The sequence below is a fragment of the Lepidochelys kempii genome, chromosome 4 (assembly GCF_965140285.1).
Source record: "Lepidochelys kempii isolate rLepKem1 chromosome 4, rLepKem1.hap1, whole genome shotgun sequence".
In the NCBI taxonomy this organism is placed as follows: domain Eukaryota; kingdom Metazoa; phylum Chordata; order Testudines; family Cheloniidae; genus Lepidochelys; species Lepidochelys kempii.
In genome coordinates this window covers 142,620,175-142,641,486 of record NC_136383.1, presented here as the reverse complement: position 1 = coordinate 142,641,486, position 21,312 = coordinate 142,620,175, and the positions used below count along the sequence as shown (strand labels likewise).

General features: G+C 56.4%; 1 protein-coding gene across 2 annotated transcripts; it reads right to left on the bottom strand.

Annotated features, from left to right (window-relative positions):
* Positions 1–2,522: 2,522 nt before the first annotated feature.
* Positions 2,523–19,502, bottom strand: DOK1 (docking protein 1). Of its 2 annotated transcripts, XM_073343165.1 has the most exons (5): positions 19,385–19,502; positions 12,581–12,877; positions 8,364–8,469; positions 7,587–7,759; positions 2,523–4,167 (listed from the first exon to the last, which is right to left on the bottom strand). In XM_073343165.1, the coding sequence occupies exons 1-5, from the start codon at positions 19,445–19,447 to the stop codon at positions 3,055–3,057; spliced, it is 1,752 nt and encodes a 583-aa protein (XP_073199266.1). In that variant the 5' UTR covers positions 19,448–19,502; the 3' UTR covers positions 2,523–3,054. The 2 variants fall into 2 exon arrangements, with proteins under 2 accessions (XP_073199266.1, XP_073199265.1); XM_073343164.1 differs by lacking the exon at positions 19,385–19,502 and having other exon boundaries at positions 12,581–14,794.
* Positions 19,503–21,312: the final 1,810 nt, after the last annotated feature.

Here is a 21,312-nt window from a genome sequence, read left to right as displayed (position 1 = left end):
GATCATTACTATCATCTTCTGACCTCCTGTATAACAGGTCAGAGACCTGACCCAAAATAATGCCTAGAGCAGATCTTTAAGAAAAACAGCCAGTCTCAATGTAAAAATTGTTAAATGATGGAGAATCCACCTACACCCTTGGTAAATTGTTTCCATGGTTAAATACCCTTACTGTAAAATTACACCTCATTGCCAGGCTGAATTTGTCTAACTTCAACTTCCAGCCATTGGATTGCATTATACATTTCTCTGTTAGATAGAAGAGTCCATTACTAAATATTGTTCCCCATGTAAAAAGAAAAGGAGTACTTGTGGCACCTTAAAGACTAACCAATTTATTTGAGCATGAGCTTTCGTGAGCTACAGCTCCCTTCATCGGATGCATACTGTGGAAACTGCAGAAGACATTATATACACACAGAGACCATGAAACAATACCTCCTCCCACCCCACTCTCCTGCTGGTAATAGCTTATCTAAAGTGATCATCAAGTTGGGCCATTTCCAGCACAAATCCAGGTTTTCTCACCCTCCGCCCCCCCCCTCCCAAACTCACTCTCCTGCTGGTAATAGCAAAACAAATAACAAAATAGTGAGTTTGTGGGGGGGGGGGGGTGGAGGGTGAGAAAACCTGGATTTCTGCTGGAAATGGCCCAACTTGATGATCACTTTAGATAAGCTATTACCAGCAGGAGAGTGGGGTGGGAGGAGGTATTGTTTCATGGTCTCTGTGTATATAATGTCTTCTGCAGTTTCCACAGTATGCATCCGATGAAGTGAGCTGTAGCTCACGAAAGCTCATGCTCAAATAAATTGGTTAGTCTTTAAGGTGCCACAAGTACTCCTTTTCTTTTTGCGAATACAGACTAACACGGCTGTTACTCTGAACTCTGTTCCCCATGTAGATACTTCTAGACTGGGATCAAGTCATCTCTTAACTTTCTCTCTGTTAAGCTAAATAGATTGAGCTCCTTGAATTTTTCACTATAAGACAGGTGTTCTAATCCTTTAATCATTCTCATTGCTCTTCTCTGAACCCTCTCCAATTTATCAACAGCCTTCTTGAAATGTGGACAGCAGAACTGGATGCAATATTGCAGCAGTGGTCCCATCAGTGCTAAATACAGAGGTAAAATAACCTCTCTGTTCCTACTCTCTACTCCCATTTATGCATTCCAGGCTCACATTAGCTCTTTTGGCTACAGTGCCGCACTGGGAGGTTATGGTCAGCTGATTATCCACCATGACCCCAAATCTTTTTCAGAGTCACTGGTTCCCAGGAACGAATCCCCCATCCTGTATGTATGGCCTGCATTCTTTGTTTCTAGATGTACACATTTATATTTAGCCATATTAAAATACAGTGTTTGCTTGTGCACGGCTTACCAAGCGAGCCAGCTTGCTCTGTCCAGTGACCCATCCACTCCATTATTTACCACTCCCCCAAGCGTTGCATCATTCTCTCATAATGAAGATGGGACTTGGCCAAGGTACCGCAGGCCCCTGATGTAACAAAGAGTACAGGGAAAAGGGCCAGCTGTCCCTCCACTCAGCAGAGTCCAGGGGCTTCCCCCACTCCTTTCTCACCAGCCCACACCGTGCCCAGCTGCTGCACAGCTCCACAGGAGCACAGAGCAGAACCCAACTCATACTATTCTCCACCCCATCCCTTATGCAGCCAGTCAGCTTTCTTGGCATCAGCTGCCCATTGTGTTGAGGTCACACTGAGCTGCCCAGCGACGCTGGGTCCGTTTGCTGAGTGGATACTGTTAAATTGGGCCCTGAGAAGGCGCATGCCGAGTTCAGATTAAACCCTCCACTGTGTGTTACTTCGTATCAGTCAACCCTGAATCCCAGCAGTGCCTGCCAGTGTGCTGCCTCCCCCCCCCCCCCCCCGAGGTCAGTCCCTCAAATTCCTCACGGGCTCCTCTGGGCTCAGCTCCTCTCAATACCTTTGTGCCATCTGCAGATTCACACGTCCATTTTCCAGCTTGTTAATAAATATCTGAAACCCCAGTCTGCCCCCTGGGGCCCTGCTGTGACCCTTCGGCTCTGATGGAAACGGACCATCAATCCCTGCTCTGTTCTGAGCCTTCTGCTCCAGGGCAGAGCTTCGCCCTCACCCCACAGCGACTGGTCCCTCACCAGCCTCCTGTGAGAGGTTTTGTCAAGGGCCTTTTGACAGTCTAACTTACAATTTTATAATGCTATTTCATTATCATTTCAACTGCCTTCCCCTGCTGGAAGTCCAACAGCTCTAACTCCCAGGACCCTCCAGTACCTTCTGTGAAGATGGAGCCAATATTTTCTCCTCTCCAGTGCAGCTGTTGCTTTAATAAGACTGCACGGACTTGCACATGCAAATGAGCATGTATGTGCCACTCACAATGTTCCAGGACAAACCTGGCCTCTTTCCTTCGCCCAGAGGTACAGCACCCCTGGGAGCCTGACACAACATCTCTCCCCCCTCTAAGAACAGGCGTATGACACAGCATCCTGCCTCAAACATGCCACACGTACAGATTCTTCCATTTTAAAATTTAAGATTTTAATATCAAAATAAAATTTTTAGAAAAATATTTTTGGGATAGGGTGCCGGGGTGCACAGCCTGCTACCGCTGTGGGCCACAGAGACAGTCTGAAGGGAGCTGAGGAGCATTTCAGCAGCAAAAGGCCCCCGTGGAGACCCACATGCCCAGGAATCGCATGATCCCAGAGTCATCATGTCCAGATACCATGGTGATGGGTGCACTAGAGATAACAGCTCTGTCCTCCCCTGCCAAAATGTTACGTGGTAAAGGAGCCAATCCCAGCACATAGGTACCAGTCAAATGTTTCTCCCCATCACCGACCATAGCGTCCTCCAGGGAAAGTCTCCTGGGAATCTCCCAACCTCCTGCTTGGCACAGAAGGATGAGCGGCCACCAGCTAGCTCACAAGGCAGAGGGTGACAGGCCCCGGGCCCATCCTGCAGAGACCCAGAGAAGACAGCACCCTGCATGACTCCTGCCGGAGTCTGGGCCCCACGGCCCCTCAGAGGAAGGTGCACAGGAGGCTAGATCTCTCCCAGGTCTTCGTAGATGGGCATTAGAGCTTTCTCATCCACAGACAGTTCCTGCCCTGGCACCCGCAGGGGCTTCAGCACCTGGCTGTACAGCACCTCGTTGTTGTTGTTGTTGTTGTTCAAGCCAGATCTGACACCTGCTTTGTCGGGAGCCAGGTTCACGCGCCATTTGCTGGGCTCTGGGCTCCTCTCAGCGCCTTTGGGAATGAACACGGCTTGGGGCTTGGGGGCAGGGATGGGCTTGGGGCCCTTGGGCCCGGCTTTGTGCTGGAAGGCAGGTACCGAGTAGTCGTCAGTTCTGGGATTGTAGGGATACTCATACCCACCCTTGTCTTCGATGCCCTGCGTGCGCCAGGCCTCACCTGTGGGCCGCGCCTCATCATAGATGGAGGCGTTGGCAGGCACTGGGTGTGGGGCCCGCCCCTCAGGCTCATCATAGATGTGCTCCCTGCATCTCAGCAGCCTCTCAGCTTGGCTGTTCCCCCCTGGCTGCACCTGGTCATACAGGCCTGAGTACAGAGAGCCAGGTTTCCTGAGCTTTGCCTCCTCCTGGGCAGGGCCATGACCCATGGCCCCACCTCCAGGCTTGCTGTCGATGGGGTCTGAGTACAGCGGGTCCAGCCTGGCCCGGATGCCCTTCACTGCATCCATGGGCTCTGAATACAAGCTGGCTGGGTCCTCAGAAGGGGGCACAGCCCTGGGTACCTTGGGCAGTGGGGAGCGTGGGGGCGTGCTGGGGTGAGCAGGCTTGGGTGGCACCGGGGGCTCTGGGAGAGTGCGAGCCTTCAGCAGGGCTATGGTGTCCCTCTCCTCCGGAGCAGAACTGAGCTTCGCTGCCAGCCCAGCTTTGGGCACCATTGGGCCATCCCCCTCGGCAGGCAGCTCAAGGCACAGCGAGTCAGCCAGGGCGTTGCGGATCAGCACCACACCGGGGCAGTCCAAATCCAGGGAGTCGCAGCTCTGCCTGTTCTCCTCTACCTGGGCTTTCTGCTCCCGAATGGAGGCCTCCACTAACCGGAAGATCTCGTTCCCCTGCTTGGTCTCAAATGTGAAGTTCCCAGGGCCAGACTCACAGCGCCTGCCAGCTTCGAAGGAGAACATCACCTGCCGGGGAGAGGTAGAGGGTCAGTGTCCCACCCAGCCCCCAAGAGCCTCCCAGCAGCCCTAAGCCCATGCATGCTGCAGCCCAGGCTGCAGGCACTTAGGCGAAGGGTCAGAGCAGGGCAGATCTCTGGCGTACACAAGAACAGCTCTGTCATCCTCCCCCTGGACTCACATCCTATTCCTGAACCTCAGCCGAGGCTCTAGGGGCAGGTGAACTAGCGTTTGCCCTTCCTGGGGCTCAGTCATCATTCAGAAGAGAGAGCAAGGCACCAGTTCTACTCTCCACCCCATAGCTGCCAAGCCACCCCCGCCTCAAACCCATCTGCCAACTCACCCCTTCCCTGCTGCCCCTAAGAGAGACACCACAGCATGGAGGCACCATCAATCAGGCCCTGTGTAAATCACTTTCTCTCTTCCCCCGCCCCCTCTAAATTCATGGTAGCATCCCAGGGGTTTGAACTTCATGGGAGATGCATGGCCACCCACTGCCCCTAACTGCTGCAATTCTTCCAGCAGCAAGGAGGCAGAAGCAGGTATCCCAGGTCCCATCTCCCTGCTGAGGCCATGGCTGCTTGTGGGGGGGTTAATGAGCTGGTCCCATCCCAGAAAGGGGTGAGATGGCAGTCTGGTCCTACCCTGCGAAGTCAGGGAGGGCAGAAGGGTGGGTGTGTGTCTGTCTGTCTGGAGCCAGCTGCCCAGCCCAGCCAGGGGCAGGGTCTGGCTGGCTCCACACTGAGCTTCAGCCCAGCCTGCTGCTACTTCCTGTCTGTCCAGCTGGCAGGACAAGAGGGCTGTGCTGACAACGTACAACAATTAGCCAGCTCAAACCACAGCAGCGCCTGGCACACCCAGGGGAAACACTGCAGTGCCAACTGATGAGGAGCTGAGACCAGAGAGTCCTGCCCCAGCAGGGGACTGGAGTGAGAATGGGATCTATGGCTCCCACCCCAATCCTCTCATGAGGGGGCCCTGCCCCAGTACCTGCTTGTACTCCAAGCAGCAGATCCACACTTCCCAGCCAGCACTGCAGTGTCTCCCCTGTGTCTGCCAGGGGGCTCTATGGGGCGGGGCAGGGCAGGCCAGGCCAGGGCTCGTAACTGCTATGCATTATCAACCCTGTCCCTGTCTTATAACAGCCAGTGAGGAAGTGAACCCCCTGGGCAACCATATTAGCCCACTACCATAAACTTTCCAACAGTGCAGCAGCAGAAGTGGGTATCCCTGCTCCGTCTCCCTGCTGTTGGCAAAATTCCCGAACTGGCTAATCTCACAACTTTCCTGCAGTCTGTGAAATCGTGGTTCACACAGGGCCTTAGCCATGGGGTCTCCTGAGTGGACCCTGTGACACTGCACTCCATATTCTTCATAGTGATATTATGATATGATTATGGCATAATTCTGATGTATTTTATGCAAGATAGGTCATGTGAAATATTGAAAATGTTATGATTTACTGAATATGATTATCCTATTTGTATGGATGTATCATTTTTGTATCTGAAGTTAGGAATATTGTCTATGTATCTATTACAAATGTGTTTACACATGGGGAACACCCACTAGGCAAGACTGTCAATCTAGATGGCTGGCTGGGAAGGGCCCATTCAAGTTAATGAACAATTTGGGAGAACAATAGGCCTTAGAAGGACTTTATTTCCGGAGGGGGGGTGGGCGGGTTGGGGGGGAGAGGTATCTTCCTGAGGCTGCTACAAATGGCCTCCGAGCAATGGCTCCTGCGGCACTCCAGAGACATGTAACTAGGTCACCTGGTGCTGGACTCCATCTTGGAATACCAGTGTTTTTCCACTGACCAGGTGTGTGAACCAAGCTTTGAGACAAAGGGTTCCCACCATATGCAAAAGCTATTTAAGGCAGGGGAGTGACATCATCAGGGTTCTTCACTGACTCTCTGCCTAAAGAGACTCTTGGAAACACTGAGGAACAAAGACTTAACTGGGTGGAAGAAGTGCTGGACACAGGCTAAAGGAATTTTTAGCCTGTGAAAGGAACACTTGGAGTTTTTAATCTGTAAGCAAGTGCAACTGGCCCCTTAAGAATCTCTGTAGCCTGTCTGAATCATCACTTAGGGTCAGAATTTGTTACTCATATGCAATCTCTTTAGTATATTAAGCTTAGTTTGTGTGTTTTGTTTGTTCGCTAGGTAATCTGCTTTGATTTGTTTGCTATCCCTTATAATCACTTAAAATCTATCTTTTGTAGTTGTTAAACTTATTTTTGCTTTGTCTTCTAAAACCAGTGTCTGAGAGTCATAACCTGGGGCAGAAGCCTGTTCCATACCCTTCTCCACACTGAGGAAGGGGGCGGATTTCATGAGCTTACGCTGAACAGATCTCTGTGCAGCGCAAGACGGTATAATTTTGGGTTTACACTCTGGGGGGGGGGGAGTGCACTTGAGCAGCTGGGCAGTTCCTTGACTGAAGCCTCCCCAGGCAGAGCTGATTACAGCAGCTGGGTGTACCCCTATCTGTATGTGTGCTGAAGCCTGGGAGAAGGCTTAGCAGGCTGATCACAGTGGTACAGTGTAAAGGGAGCCCAGGCTGGTGGGTCAGGGGGGCTCAGTGGTACTCCAGTTCCAGATGGCACCCCATGGGGAACCCAGCACAGACCCCCACCCCCTCTCTGCGGCACCACTACGGTCTGGGCCAGCTCGGTGCATCCCCTAGCAAGCCAGCATGCCATGGGAGTGGCACCATTTCAGTACCACACCGAGAGCTGATCCCCTGCAAGACGAGAGGCATCTGCTGAATGAGGTTTTGCAGCTTGGAATCAGCCCGTTTCCCCCTGAGCACACTCATGTTATGCCGGTTCTGTCCCCCAGCCTTGCCCTCTGGCTCATGCCCAGCGTCTCCCAGGCCTGGAGGAGAAGCTGCTCAGATGCTTCCACACAGAGGCTCCACTCAGCAGAGACACAGTCTCCAGTTCGCTCTGGTTGTTCCAGTGGAAACAGCAGCAGCTCATATCAGCTACAGGCTGCAGCACAAGTTCTATCAGCAGCTTCTCTCAGGCAACCACTTCCTCCCCCACCCCGAGGACGCAGAGCCAGGAGCTGCGTGAAGTGTGGGGACAGCCGCACGATGGACCCAGACACACTACAGTCACCTGGGCCGGGGAGGGGAGGGCAGTGACCGTCACAGCACGGGCCCCAGGAGGCAGGAACACCCCCAGCGCAGCCAACCCTCAGCAAATGTTAACCAGGTCCCTTGGCCACTGCTGGCCCCTGCGCCTTCCTGCCAGGCTGCACATAGGGAGCCGCACCAGGTCAGGCCTTGGCACTGCAGCACGCCAGCCCTTTAGTGCCAGACGGCTTGTGGGCTGGGGAGCAGAACACCCTTTCGCTAAGGGAATGGTATTAAGCCAGACAGAGCCCAGGCACTCACCCCGGGTCCTGCCCCACCCACCTTGTCTCGGCCATATCTCCTGAGCAGCCTGTAAGGCCAGGTGTAGAGAGTTTCTTGTGTCCGGGGCTCCTTGAGGATCAAGCTGTCCTGCTCAGCTTTGAGCAGATAGGCCCCTTGCAGCGCACACCTTTCCGCCGCCTCCGTCCTCTGCACCGTCACCCAGAAATCGTTCACTGCCGAGAAAGCCAGTCACTCACAGGGACAGGGCAGGAGAGCCAGCACTCCTGACTCCCAAGGACAGGACAGGGAAATCAGGGACACTCCCAGGACCACAGACAGCACAGGGTGAAGACAGGAAATCCAAGGCCGGCCCCACTTTCCCCTGCACCAAGGGGAGAGTGGGAAAACTAAAATATGCACCGCCCCCAAGAGAGGAGGCCGGCGACACCTGGCCCCTGGGACGGGGGCAGGGAGGGAGGGAGGGGGGGAAGGGAGAGGCCAGCTAGGACAGAGCGGGGGGGAGGGGGCAGCAACACCCAGCCCCCGGGACAGAGATGGGAGCAGGCCAGCAACACACACGGGTCCCCCTATGAGGAGTGCAGCTCAGGGTGAAGCACTGCGGGGAGGAGGGAGGCATCCCAGCTCCAGATGCAGCCCAGTGGGACAGGTCCCGACACCTGCCTGAAGGATGAGACTATCCCAAAGGCCAGGGCAGCTTCATGCCAGGCAGGGAGGGCTGCAACCTCCCCCAGCAGGACCATGCTGGAAACAAACCCAGGATGACCCAGGAGGCAGCCAGCGCCACCAGAGAGGAGCCAAGTGCAGGGCAGACCCTACCGTCCTCCCGCGAGTAGTAAATCGAGTTCACCGCCATCTCCAGGGCTGGCGCCCCCCCATCACACTCCTTGCTGCTCCCAGCCCGGGCTCCATTTGTAGAGTTCCCCTGCAACGCAAAAGAGGCATCAGCACCCAGAACCATACTCCCAGCCGGCCCCCCTGCCCCCTACGGGCCGCCTCGCGGCCGGCCCCCTTACAGGCCACCTTGCAGCCACCTCACCCCCCCTTCCCCCCAAGAGCCACCGTCCGGCCTCCCCACAGTCCGCCTCACAGCCAGCCCCTCCCCACCCCACGTCACAGCCAGCCCCACTCCCACCCCACAGCCAGCTTCACCAGCCCTCCCTCCCCCACAAAGGGCTGCCTCGCAGCCAGCCCCCCATCCCTACCCCATACAGGCCACCTCGCAGCCATCGAACCCTCTGCCCCCATGGGCCGCCTCACAGCCAGCCCGCATCCGTACCCCACAGGCCGCCTTGCAGCCACTTCCTCCCCACGGGCCGCCTCACAGCCGGTCCCCCCTCATGGGCTGCCTCACTGCCAGCTTCTGCTCCCCACGGGTCGCCTCACAACCAGTCCCTCCTCCCCACCCCACGGATCGCCTCACAGACCCCCACCTTCGCCCACATGGGCCACCGCACAGCCGGCACCCCTGCCCCACATGGGCTGCCTCACAGCCAGCCCCCAACCCCCCAGACTGCCTCACAGCCAGCCCACTCTGCCCCCGCATCAGCTGCCTCCCACCCATGGTTCACCTCCCACCCATGGTTCACCTCCCACCCAGCCTCACTACTCCAGTCCCACCACATACTCAGCACCCCTGGTTCACCTCAAAGCTCCCCAGGCCGGCCCTGAGGAGGGGGTCAGGTCCCAACCCAAGCACAGGGGCTAGAGCTTTTCCATACACCCAGCCTCCCATCCCACGCAAGTCAGCAGCAAAGAGGAGGAATCTGGGCCAAGGCTAATTGGAAGCAGAGTGGGATGGAAGAGGCTGCTCCCTGCAGGGCTCTCGCAGAGACCCAGCCATGCAGCAGGACGTGGGGGAGGTTTGGGTATCATGTGTCACCCAGATCATGAGCCGAACATTAACAAAGACTTTTCCCCCGGCCACGTCCCAGCGCATCCCACAGTGCTGACAGCACCGACCGGGCCTCCATCGGGCTCAGGGGAGGGCACAGCAGCAACACTGCCCTGGTGGCACTAAAATGTGACCTCCTGGCTTTGGACGCAGTCATGTTGGATCTTGCCTGTACCTCTCTTCGGCTTCCGACACAGCCGCCCCGAGGGGCTTCCGAGCAGCCTGAGTGAACCAGCTGGTGGAGATGCTGTCCACTGTACTCGTGCCTGTCACCACTCTCCAGCAGAGCTCAGCACAACCATAGGCAACGGCTTCTCTTCCCCCAGGCCAAATGCAAGTGCAGGCTCCGGAGCAACGTGTTCAGGTGGTTTCTTGAGGGACTATATTCAGGGCAAGCTGAGCTCGCTCTCCGTGGCTCAGCACGAGGGACCCCATCACAAGTGTGAAATGGAAACTCCAAGCGGGCTCACAAACCACCCTGACGTTGCCCGGTTTCTGCCCACGCAGAGAGACATTCCCAGCACCACTGCAAACAGTCCCTGCCACTCACAGAGGGGAAGCAAGCATTTCTAGATTTAACAGATGGAGAACTGAAAGTGCAGGTCACATGCTAGTGGCAGAGCCCCACTTTGCCGGAGGGGCTCTTGTCAGGGGTTTGCACAGGGGCACGGCTGTGGGTGTCATCACACAAGCACCGAGAAACCCTGCGCACCATGGTGACAGGCACAGGGACTGCACTAAGGGGGTGGCTCGTTCCAGTGTTAACACTAACGCACAGTGACCAACTGTACAAGCCAGGCTTCGGACCTGTGCTGAACCCTACTGCTCCAGGCTGTGGCACACGGGATTAGACCGCCGAGCGTATGATATTCCGGGGAGCCAGGCTGCTGCAGTGTCTGCGGATCAATATCACTCCTAGGGCTTGATTCACAGGGATAAAGGCTAGATGGGTCCATTAGATCATCTCGTCTGACCTCCTGTGTATCACTGGCCATTACATGTCACCCAGTTACCCAGCCTTCTGCTGAGCCCAGTCACCTGCGCTTGGCTAATTCATCTTCCAGAAAGGCCTCCAGTCGGGATTTCAAAACATGCCTTGCAGACTTAAGGAGCTCAACCTGTTTAGCTTAAATCTCTCATGGTGAGGCATTTTCTCGAGCTCTCAAATACTTTTTGTGGCTTTTCTCTGTAACCTCTCCAATTTTTCAACCTTCTTTTTAATAATGGTTTCAGAGTAGCAGCCGTGTTAGTCTGTATTCGCAAAAAGAAAATGAGTACGAAAGCTTATGCTCAAATAAATTGGTTAGTCTCTAAGGTGCCACAAGTCCTCCTTTCTTGTTTTTGTTTTTTAATACTGGATGCTGTGTTCCCACACTGGCCTCTCCAGTGCTGTCTCCCTGCTCCCCTCCTTCACATACACAGATCCCATCAGCCGGTTGGCCACAGCAGTGCACTGGGAACTCATGTTCTGTGCTTGTTCACGCTGACTCCTAAACCCTTTTCAGAGAGGCTGCTTCCCAGGATGCAGTCCCCCAACCCAGAAGTGACTGTAAATCCCTGTGTGAGCAGAGTAAGGAGGTGAAGTAGCGCTGCTCTGTGATAATAAACACACACAATGTGATAAGCAGGCTACTGGAAGAGGACTGTGTTTAGTTACATGGGGCACTGTAAGCACAACTGGCAGTGAGGAAGAAGAATGGCGGCTCAGGATAATAGCCCTCACGTGAGAGAGAGTTCAAGGTACAATACGCGACCCATTAACTTCTAAGGTTTTTCCTCCGCCCTGCCCAACCTCAAAGCTGGTTTTGTCCACAAGGGCCAAAGCTGGGAACCCAGACAAACACAAAAGGGCTGCAGCAGGGTTTAAAAAGGGTGTCTCCCTCTCTGGGGGGCAAGGAGAGAAGGATGCTGGGGGGAACGAGAGGGAGATGGGGACGCCATGGGCTGTCTGGAGATCATAGGCCTGTCTAGCTCACCATTGCAAGATGGCCAGGATTTAGATAAGATACACACATGCAGATTGTTGTTTTAAAACCCCCTTTTTCTCTAATGTTCTGTTCCTAAGCAGGCTATCTGGTCTCGGTATTCACCACTGGTCACAGATCCCCGAAGGGAGAGTCGCAGGTGCTGCACCCAGCCAGACCTACTGAGTAAGCAGAATTAATAGACCAGGCCTTGGGCTGCAGTAGCATGCGTAGGAGAGGGAGACCTGCTGAATTTCACTCCAGGAGCAGTGACGGCACAAGGCCTGACATCTGAGGGCACGCCCTGAGAGACCACCCAGGGGACAGAGGAGCAGCTGCCAGCGTTCAGGGCACAGTTATGGCTGTCCAGGCAGCAGTGGAGAGGTTTGTTTTGCTGGCCTACAGGGAGGGGTCAGGACTACAGGAGTCACTTCAGCCTGGGGCCTTGGCTTCCATTTTTTCCAAGGGCAAGGCAGGGTGCCGTGGGGAGGCTGCTGTAAATGCCACGCTGCAGCCTTAGCTTGGCACTAGAGACTAGTTCTGGCTGCACCTTTGGGTTGCGAAGAGATTGAAGGGGGAGCAGAAAATGGAGCCTGCGGGAGCTCCAGGCACTGGGGGGCTGCACGGCAGAGCGTACAGAGGGGCATCCAGGTGGGCAGCTTGGCCCAAACCTCCATGGAATGGGCACCTCGCTAGCACTTCCCCACCATGCAGGCAGGATAGTCTATCCCAGCATGATGTTCCCTGGGACATGGGGCTCCCCAATGACCCACATCCCAAAACACTGCTGGCTCCCTCCCCAGCACAGCAAGGTCTCTGCCACTACCAGCCACTGAGGGTGGGGAGATCAGAGAGGAAACCTCCAGAGGTGCCTGAGTCTCCCCCAGCAGGCGCTCGCTGGACACCACCCACAACAGGATGCCATCCAGCACCCGTGCCACCAGGCTCACATGGCTGTGGCCAGAGGCAGCACAGGCCTGGTCCCCATGGACGTGGGGCAGAACACGTTGAGGGTCCCCTCTCCATGGGTTGGGGGTGTTCCCATCATGGCATACAGTCCTGATGGGTGGACAATGGGTGTGCTCCCAGAAAAGAGAGGTCTGAGTGGCAGGACCCCCCAAACACACAGATGGGAGCAGAGGGGAACAGGCCAGCCCCCCTCATCTGGCGGCACTCACCGAAAAGGCGATCTCACACAGCTTCTCCACCCACTCAGCGCTCTGCTCCTTCTCTGCAGCAAACAGGTAGCTTCTGTCGCTGGTCTCCAAGCGGAAAACAGCCGTGCTGTCCTTGGGACCGCTCTCTGGTACGGGCGCCACGCTAACACAGTCCGCCAGGCGGATGATCTTCTTGTCCAGCCGCTTGGTGCTGAGTTTCTCGGCTGGAGCTCCTGGGTCCTTGCAGTCAAAAAATTCCAGGCGGGCGACCCCGTGTTGGCTGGCTGGGTACAGCACAAACCAGTTCTTCTTCCATCTCTGCAAAGGCAGCACAGCAGGGTCAGTACAATGGCCTCTGCCCCCCACACCCAGCCCCAAAAGTCTGTGACCTGCCTGTATGGGGTAAGGACTCCCCCACTCTTGGTGTAGCTCTGACTGGGAGAGCAGCTCGCACTCAAGCCATGGGGAGATTCCAGCCTGACGCAGAACCTGAGGTCCGCGGGGAGCACAGCAGGCTTCGATCCCAAGACCCTCTGGGCTGCCAGGGACAGGGAGCCAGGGGCTGACCCGCACTCCTCCCGGCTGCCAGGAGCTGCAGGCACCAGCATTTCCCCAGTTCCACCGTCCCCAAAGTGACCAGCCACAGACCTGCATGGGGCGGGTGCCGGAGGCCTCAACTCTGTGGTGGCTTCTTCAGAGAGACCAGATAAGGGCCCAAGAGCCGGACCGGGGCAGTGGGGGAGGAGCAGGCGGGGCACTGAACTGGGGAGACTTGGGGGGGACTGTCCAAGCAGAGTTGAGCGAAGGGGGAATCTCTCTCCGCACATGGCAAGTGGCAGTGCTGAGGCCCGGGCCTGGACTGCGTGCGCTGGGTCAGCCAGGTCCAAGCCACAGGAACTATGGTTAGCACACGCAGCAGCTGAGGGCGGCCTGCGGAGGCTCAGCAGGAACTTGGCCTGCTGGATCCAGCTTCCCCCTCGCAGACCTGCCCACCCCACACACGCAGCCTGCTCAGCGACAAGGGCTATGCACGCGGCCTGCAGCGGGCTCCAATTCCAGCAGTGCCAGGTGTGCCCGGCCCGGAGAGCTCACCCCGTGGTGACACGCTCCCTGCCCGGTCCAGGCCCTCTGGGCACAGCAGCCTCCAGGAGGTTGGCAGAGTGGCACCAGCTGCACCGGCTCCAGGGTCTGGACCTTTGGGGATGGTCAGCATTTCCCCTCTCTCCAGAGGGCCACCCTGATCCGGACCCTTTCTAGCCTCTAACTGACTCACAGAGAAGGAGCTCCAGCTCCCCAACCAACCCCAAGCTGGGGCAGGGAGGAATACACCCCAGGCAACCACTGCCCTCAGCCCTCCCTGCACAGGAGCCCCCAGTCATGCCCCCATCCCCAGCCTGCAGATGGGGCAGGATCTCAGGGCTTCTTCGGCTCATTGTGTCACTGTACCCTGCCCCACAGCCCACGCTCCCTGCCCTCCTCCCTGCACTCCCAGCCCCCTCCTATCCCTGCTGCTGACTCTCAGGAAAGGAAGAGGAAGTATCTGTGTCCTCACTTGCTTCCTGCCAAACTTCCCCAAATCATCAGGCACCCAGCATGAGAACCGGGGGAGGGACAGGGGAGAATGAAACCCACACAAGCCGCCAGAGTCCCCCATCGGCACCATGAACGCATAGTCACAGCTTCAGACACCTAGCCTGGGGAGGGACAAGGGGTCACCTATCCCTCGGGGGCTGGGGCAGGTGCTGCATGGTCTTAGCACAGAGAGGTGTCCTGGACCAGGAAGCTAGTTATACCACAGGCTGCTGTCTCCTGTTGCCCCTCAGGCCCCATATTTCTGCATCCAGGGGCTAGCTTCTGCTGCCTCCAACAGACCCTGCCCCCCATAGGCTCTGCTCCAGCAAGTTGAGCCAACAGCCCCTATCACGGCCTCTGCAACAGATGGGGCGTCAGACAGGCAGAACATTCTTGGGGGGGGTCCCCCATTGGTACAACCTGCAACCCTTTGCTCCTATGGGGCCAGAGTTTATTGCCCTTCAAGAACAGGGCACAAAACCAACAGGATCTACTGACCCTTGCTCCTACATAGCCCACGGCTGATGATTTTAGAGACCTCTCATCTCCCCCCTTCGTCGCCTCTTTTCCAAGCTGAACAGTCCCAGGCTTCTTCATCTCTCCTCCTACGGAAGCTGCTCCATCCCCCTCATTATTTTTGTTGCCCTTCTCTCTACTTCTTCCAGTACCTTTTTTGAGATGGGGTGACCAGAACTAAATGCAATATTCAAGGTGTGGTAGTACCATGGCTTTATATAGTGCCATTATGATATTTTCTGTCTTATTAGTTATCCTTTTCCTAATGTTCCTAACATTGTTAGCTTTTTTGACTGCCGCGGCACATTGAGAGGATGTTTTCAGAGAACTATCCACAACGACTCCAAGATCTCTTTCTTAAGTAATAATAGCTAATTTAGATCCCCCCCCAAACTTGTTATGTATCATTGAAATGTTTTCCAAGGTGCATTACTTTGCATTTATCAACATTGAATTTCATCTGCCATTGTGTTGCCCAGTCACCCAGTTTTGTGAGATCCCTTTGTAGCTCTTCCCAGTCAGCTTTGGACTTAACTATTTTGAGTAGTTTTGCCACCTCGCTATTTACCCCTTTTTCCAGATCATTGACGAATATGTTGACTAGGACTGGTCCCAGTACAGACCCTGAGGGACACCACTATCTACCTCTCTCCATTCTGAAAACTGACCATTTATTCCTACCCTTTGTTTCCTATCTTTTAACGAGTTACTGATCCATAAGAGGACCATCCTTCTTATCCCAGGACTCTTTACTTTGGTTAAGAACCTTTGGTGAAGGACCTTGTCAGAGGCTTTCTGAGAGTCCAAGAACACTATATCCACTCTAAGGTGCCACAAGTACTCCTGTCCTTTTTGCGGATACAGATTAACACGTCTGCTACTCTGAAAACTATATCCACTGGATCATGCTCATCAACGTCCTTGTTGACTCCCTTAAGGAATTCTAATAGATTGGTGAGACCTGATTTCCCTTTACAAAAGCCATGTTGAATCTTCCCCAACATAATGTCATTATCTATACGTCCCATAATTCTGTTCTTCACTATAGTTTCAACCAATTTGCCTGATACTGAACCTTATAGGCCTGTAATTGCCGGGATCATATCTGGATCCTTTTTTAAAAATTGGTATTTCATTAGCTGTCTTCCAGAAGCTGATTTAATCAATAAGTTACACACCACAGTTAGTAGTTCTGCAATTTCACATTTGAGGTCTTGGATGATACCATCTGGTCCTGGTGACTTATTAGTAATTCATCAATTTGTTCTAAAACCTTCTCTAATGACACCTCAGTCTTGGACAGTTCCTCAGATTTGTCACCAAACAAGAATGGCTCAGGTGTGAAGATCTCCCCCACATCCTCTGCAGCAAAGACCAAAGCAAAGAATTCATTTAGCTTCTCCACAATGGCCTTGTCTCCGTTGTGTGCTCCCAACTTGATGATCACTTTAGATAAGCTATTACCAGCAGGAGAGTGGGGTGGGAGGAGGTATTGTTTCATGGTCTCTGTGTATATAATGTCTTCTGCAGTTTCCACGGTATGCATCCGATGAAGTGAGCTGTAGCTCACGAAAGCTTATGCTCAAATAAATTGGTTAGTCTCTAAGGTGCCACAAGTACTCCTTTTCTTTTTGCGAATACAGACTAACGCGGCTGTTACTCTGAAACTTGATCATTCAGTGGCCACAGTGACTGGATAGGCTTCCTGCTTCTGATGTACTTAAAAACAAAACTTTTTTTTTTAAATGTTAAGTCCACCACTAATTGCTGAGTGGTGCACAGGACAGGGGAAGGGCTTTCTTTATTCCTGACAACCCACAATCCCAGGAGCAATATAGAGAGGACACGGCAAACCAGCCACTCCAAGATCCCAGTGAGGGAATACCACTGCCATGAGTAGAGAGATGGGACAGGGACAGACATCACAGAGCGATCGCAGGACACTCAGCACCCTGGATAGATGGTCCAGCCGGGGCCTGCAGGCTAAGCTATGTAACTGGGTGATGGTCACTGACAACATAAGAACGGTCCTACTGCAGGGGTTGCCAAGCTGTGGCTCCGGAGCCACATGGGCTCTTCAGAAGTTAAAATGCGGCTCCTTGTACAGGCTCCGACTCCGGGGCTGGATCTACAGGCACCAGCTTTCCAGTGTGCCGGGGGGTGCTACTGCTCAACCCCTGGCTCTGCCACAGGCCCTGCCCCCACTCCACCCCTTCCCGCCCCCTCCCCTGAGCCTGCCGTGCCCTCGCTCCTCCCCCTACCCCCCAGAGACTCCTGCATGCCATGAAACAGCTGATCAGGAGGTGAGGGAAGGGAAGGATGGGGCAGGGCTGCCAGTGGGCAGGAGGGGCTGGCAGCGAGGGAGCTGATGGGGGGCTGCTGATGTATTACTGTGGCTCTTTGGCAACGTACATTGGTAAATTCTGGCTCCTTCACAGGCTCAAGTTGGCCACCCCTGCCCTATTGGGTCAGAGCAAAGGTCCATCTAGCCCAGTAACTTGTCTTCCGACAGTGGACAGTGCCAGGTGCCCCAGAGGGAATGAACAGAACAGGTAATCATCAAGTGATCCATCCCCTGTCACACATTCCCAGCTTCTGGCAAACAGAGGCTAGGGACACCATTCCTGCCCATCCTGGCCAATAGCCATTGATGGACCTATCCTCTATGAGTTTATCTAGTTCTTTTTTTAACCCTGTTATAGTCTTGGCCTTCACAACATCCTCTGGCAAGGAGTTCCACAGGGTGACTGTGAGTTGTGTGAAGAAATACTTCCTTTTATTTGTTTTAAACCTGCTGCCTATTAATTTCATTTGATGACCCCTAGTTCTTGTGTTATGAGAAGTAGTAAACAACACTTCCTTATGTACCTTCTCTATACCAGTCATGATTTTATAGACCTCAATCATATCTCCCCTTAGCTGTCTCTTTTCCAAGCTGAGAAATCCCAGTCTTATTAATCTCTCCTCATACAGAAGCTGTTCCATACCCCTAATCATTTTTGTTTCCCTTTTCTGAACCTTTTCCAGTTCCAATATATCTTTTTTGAAATGCAGCAACCACATCCGCACCCAGTATTCAAGATATGGGCATATCATGTTGCCTCTATATAAATCCATGGTATTTTCTCTCCTATTATCTCTCCCTTTCTTAATGATTCCCAACATTCGTTTCACTTTTTTGACCGCCGCTGCACATTGAGTGGATGATTTCAGAGAACTATCCACAGTGACTTCAAGGTCTCTTTCTTGAGTGGTAACAGCTAATTTAGACCCCATCATTGAATATGTATAGTTGGGATTATGTTTTCCAATGTGCATTACTTTGCATTTATCAACATTAAATTTCATCTGCCATTTTGTTGCCCAGTCGCCCAGTTTTGAGAGCTCCTTTTGTAGCTCTTCGCAGTCTGCCTGGGTCTTAACTATCTTTAGTAATTTGGTATCATCTGCAAATTTTGCCACCTCGCTATTACCCCCTTTTCCAGATCATTTATGAATATGTTGAATAGGACTAGTCCCAGAACAGACCCTTCGGAGACACAGCTATTTACCTCTCTCCATTCTGAAAACTGACCATTTATACCTACCCTTTGTTTCCTATCTTTTAATCAGTTACCAATCCATAAGAGCACCTTCCCTCTTATCCCATAGCAGCTTTCTTTGCTTAAGAGCCTTTGGTGAGGAGCCTTGTCAAAGGCTTTCTGAAAATCTAAGTACACTATGTCCACTGGACCCCCTTGGTCCACATGCTTGTTATACAAAGGCTTGTTATACTTTCTCTGCACCAGAGGGGAATGCTCTGGGGTGGCTGGGAAGTAGGAGGGCCAGCAGCCCCAGGAAGGGTGTGGGGCTGGAGTCACATGGGGGTGCTGAGGCAGGTGTCTGCCCCAGGGTGAGAGTGGGGGACACAGAGGCAGGTGTCTGGGGCCCAGCAGGTACCAAGGGTCCCCTGTCTCAGTGAGCGGAGACAGCACCAGAGCCATGGCCACCCCGCAGTGACCCGGGGGAAGGGGGAGTAACATCCTTTTCCCCCCTCTCTGGGGCAGCCCTCAAACTCCATCCCCAGGTCCCCCTACAGACACCCTAGCACCAGCAGGCCCTGCCCCTCCACAGGGGCCTGGCTGGGACAGGGCAGGGCTAGATCCCCGCCCAGCCCAGCCCCACAGAGGAACTGGAGCCCAGGGAGGCTGCTGCTGGGGGAGAGCCCCTCCGCCCCCCACCACTTCACCCCACAGAGCGGCAGCCCCGCACACGGTGCAGGGGTGAGAGCTGCAGGAGGCCCCTGAGCCCCCGGCCTCCGCTCCCAGCTCTGGAGGTGGCGGTTGAAGACAAGGGGGAGGGCTGCGGCAGGCGGGGTTCCCTAAGGCTTAGAGCCCGGGGGGGGGGCTCCTGGGCTCTATTCCCGGGGGGGGGGCTCTATTCCCGGGGGGGGGGCTCTATTCCCGGGGGGGGGGCTCTATTCCCGGGGGGGGGGGCTCTATTCCCGGGGGGGGGGGCTCTATTCCCGGGGGGGGCGCTCTATTCCCGGGGGGGGCGCTCTATTCCCGGGGGGGGCTCTATTCCCGGGGGGCACCCCAAACTTCCGGGCTCCACAGCCAGCCGCGGGAGGGGCGCCCGGGCCCCCCCGCGGGCGGAGGGTCGGACCCGCGCAGCCCGGCTGGAGCGACCCCCCCGCGGCGCCCCAGGCTCTGCCCCGAGCCCCGGATCCCAGCTCCCCGCCCAGCCCGGGCTGCCGACCTTAGCCCCGAACTTGTGGCCCTGCTGCACGTAGAGCCGCCCCTCCTTGGCCGCGGGGTCCATCGGGCGGCCCGGGCCCGGCTCGCTCCGGCCGCGGCTTCCTGCTGCACTGCGCGGCCTGCGGGGCCGCGGGGCCTGCGCCCGGCGGGGCGGGGCGGGGCCAGCCGCGGGGTGGGGCGGGGCCTGGGGCGGGGCGGGGCCGCGGGGTCTGCGCCCGGCGGGGCGGGGCCTGCCTCGGGGTGGGGCGGGGCCTGCCGCGGGGCGGGGCGGGGCCAGCCGGCGGGGCGGGGCGGGGCCTGCTGCGGGGCGGGGCGGGGCCTGCCTCGGGGCGGGGCCGCGGGGTCTGCGCCCGGCGGGGCGGGGCGGGGCCAGCCGCGGGGCGGGGCCGCGGGGTCTGCGCCCGGCGGGCCGGGGCGGGGCCAGCCGGCGGGGCGGGGCCTGCCTCGGGGCGGGGCGGGGCCAGCCGGCGGGGCGGGGCCTGCCTCGGGGCGGGGCGGGGCCAGCCGGCGGGGCGGGGCCGCGGGGTCTGCGCCCGGCGGGGCGGGGCCTGCCTCGGGGCGGGGCGGGGCCAGCCGGCGGGGCGGGGCGGGGCCTGCTGCGGGGCGGGGCCTGCCTCGGGGCGGGGGCCGCGGGGTCTGCGCCCGGCGGGGCGGGGCGGGGCCTGCCTCGGGGTGGGGCGGGGCCTGCCTCGGGGCGGGGCGGGGCGGGGCGGGGCCAGCCGGCGGGGCGGGGCCGCGGGGTCTGCGCCCGGCGGGGCGGGGCCTGCCTCGGGGCGGGGCGGGGCGGGGCCTGCCGCGGGGCGGGGCGGGGCGGGGCCAGCCGGCGGGGCCAGCCGGCGGGGCGGGGCCCCCAGCGGGGGGTGCTGCGACGGGCGGACCCTACAGCCAAGGCCGAGACAGCCCGGAGGCGCGGGGCGCGCTGTCCCGGTGAGCCCGCTGCCCATCCCCCTGGTATCTGAGCGCCTGCCGCATCCACAGCAAAGCCCCCAGCGGCCTGCGGGGGTCCCGCGCCGCTCCCGTTCCGGGCTCAGAGCTCGGCTGCGGGAAGGGGGTGATCGGTCGATGTTATTAAACTCACTTTTTAAAAAGTTGATTTTCCCCGGGAAGCAGCTGCAGACACGTGGACGGGGCGGGGCCTTTGGGGTGTCCATGCTCCCAGTGCCCTTGCTACTGTGCTGGGGCCTTTTCAAAAAGAAACTACGGGCCAGTCCGCTCGCCTGCACCTCTGGGCAGTCATGGAAAAGCCGCTGGGACCGTGCGTCCAGATTTGGCCGGGACTCTCCCTTTCTTCAGCCCTGGCCTGCCTGTCCCGACTTTTTTCGCAAAAATGGGCATTTGAGCAAACAGACAAATGGCCACTTTTGTAAAACATAAAAGGGGTGCGGTGCGGGAGGGCCCGCGGCGATGCCAGTCCCTTGGGGGCGGGGGGGAGCGGCAGGGCTCATGCGGGGGCAGGCAGGGTCCCAGCGACCCCCACCTCGGGTAGGAATTGTGCGGGGCGGCGCAGGCCAGCCCTGTCTGGTGTTCCCTTTTTCCCTCTCGGAAATAGGGGGACTTAGTGTGTGAAGAAGGAAAGGGGGCTGCAGAGTTAGCTTCCATAAAAGGATGTTGCTTGTAATTAAGTCTTGTCACTCAAGCTGGGTGCAGGTTTGGGGTCAGGTCGCTTTTGGCTGATGAAGCTGCCTGCCAGCTGTAATATTTTTGTAAGAGAGACAAGGTGAGGGAGGGAATATACTTTATTGGACCAACTTCTGCTGCGGAGAGAGACAAGTGTTCACGCTCTACACAGAGCTCTGATTCAGGGCTGTGGGGCTCCAAAGCTCCTCTCTCTCACTAGCAGAAGTTGGTCCAATAAAAGACATCACCTCCCCGACCTGGTCTCACTAATACCCTGGAGGGACACAGCTACTGTGCACATTTTTGTAGGGC

Bases quoted from the DNA above. Each gene is read 5' to 3' on its own strand.
- DOK1 (XM_073343164.1), bottom strand. From the start codon at position 13,213: ATGCAGGTCTGTGGCTGGTCACTTTGGGGACGGTGGAACTGGGGAAAT. The intron at 8,470-12,580 runs GTGAGTGCCGCC...TTTGCGTTGCAG, and splicing joins TGTGTGAGATCGCCTTTTCG to GGGAACTCTACAAATGGAGC. The intron at 7,760-8,363 runs GTAGGGTCTGCC...CTTTCTCGGCAG, and splicing joins TTACTACTCGCGGGAGGACG to TGAACGATTTCTGGGTGACG.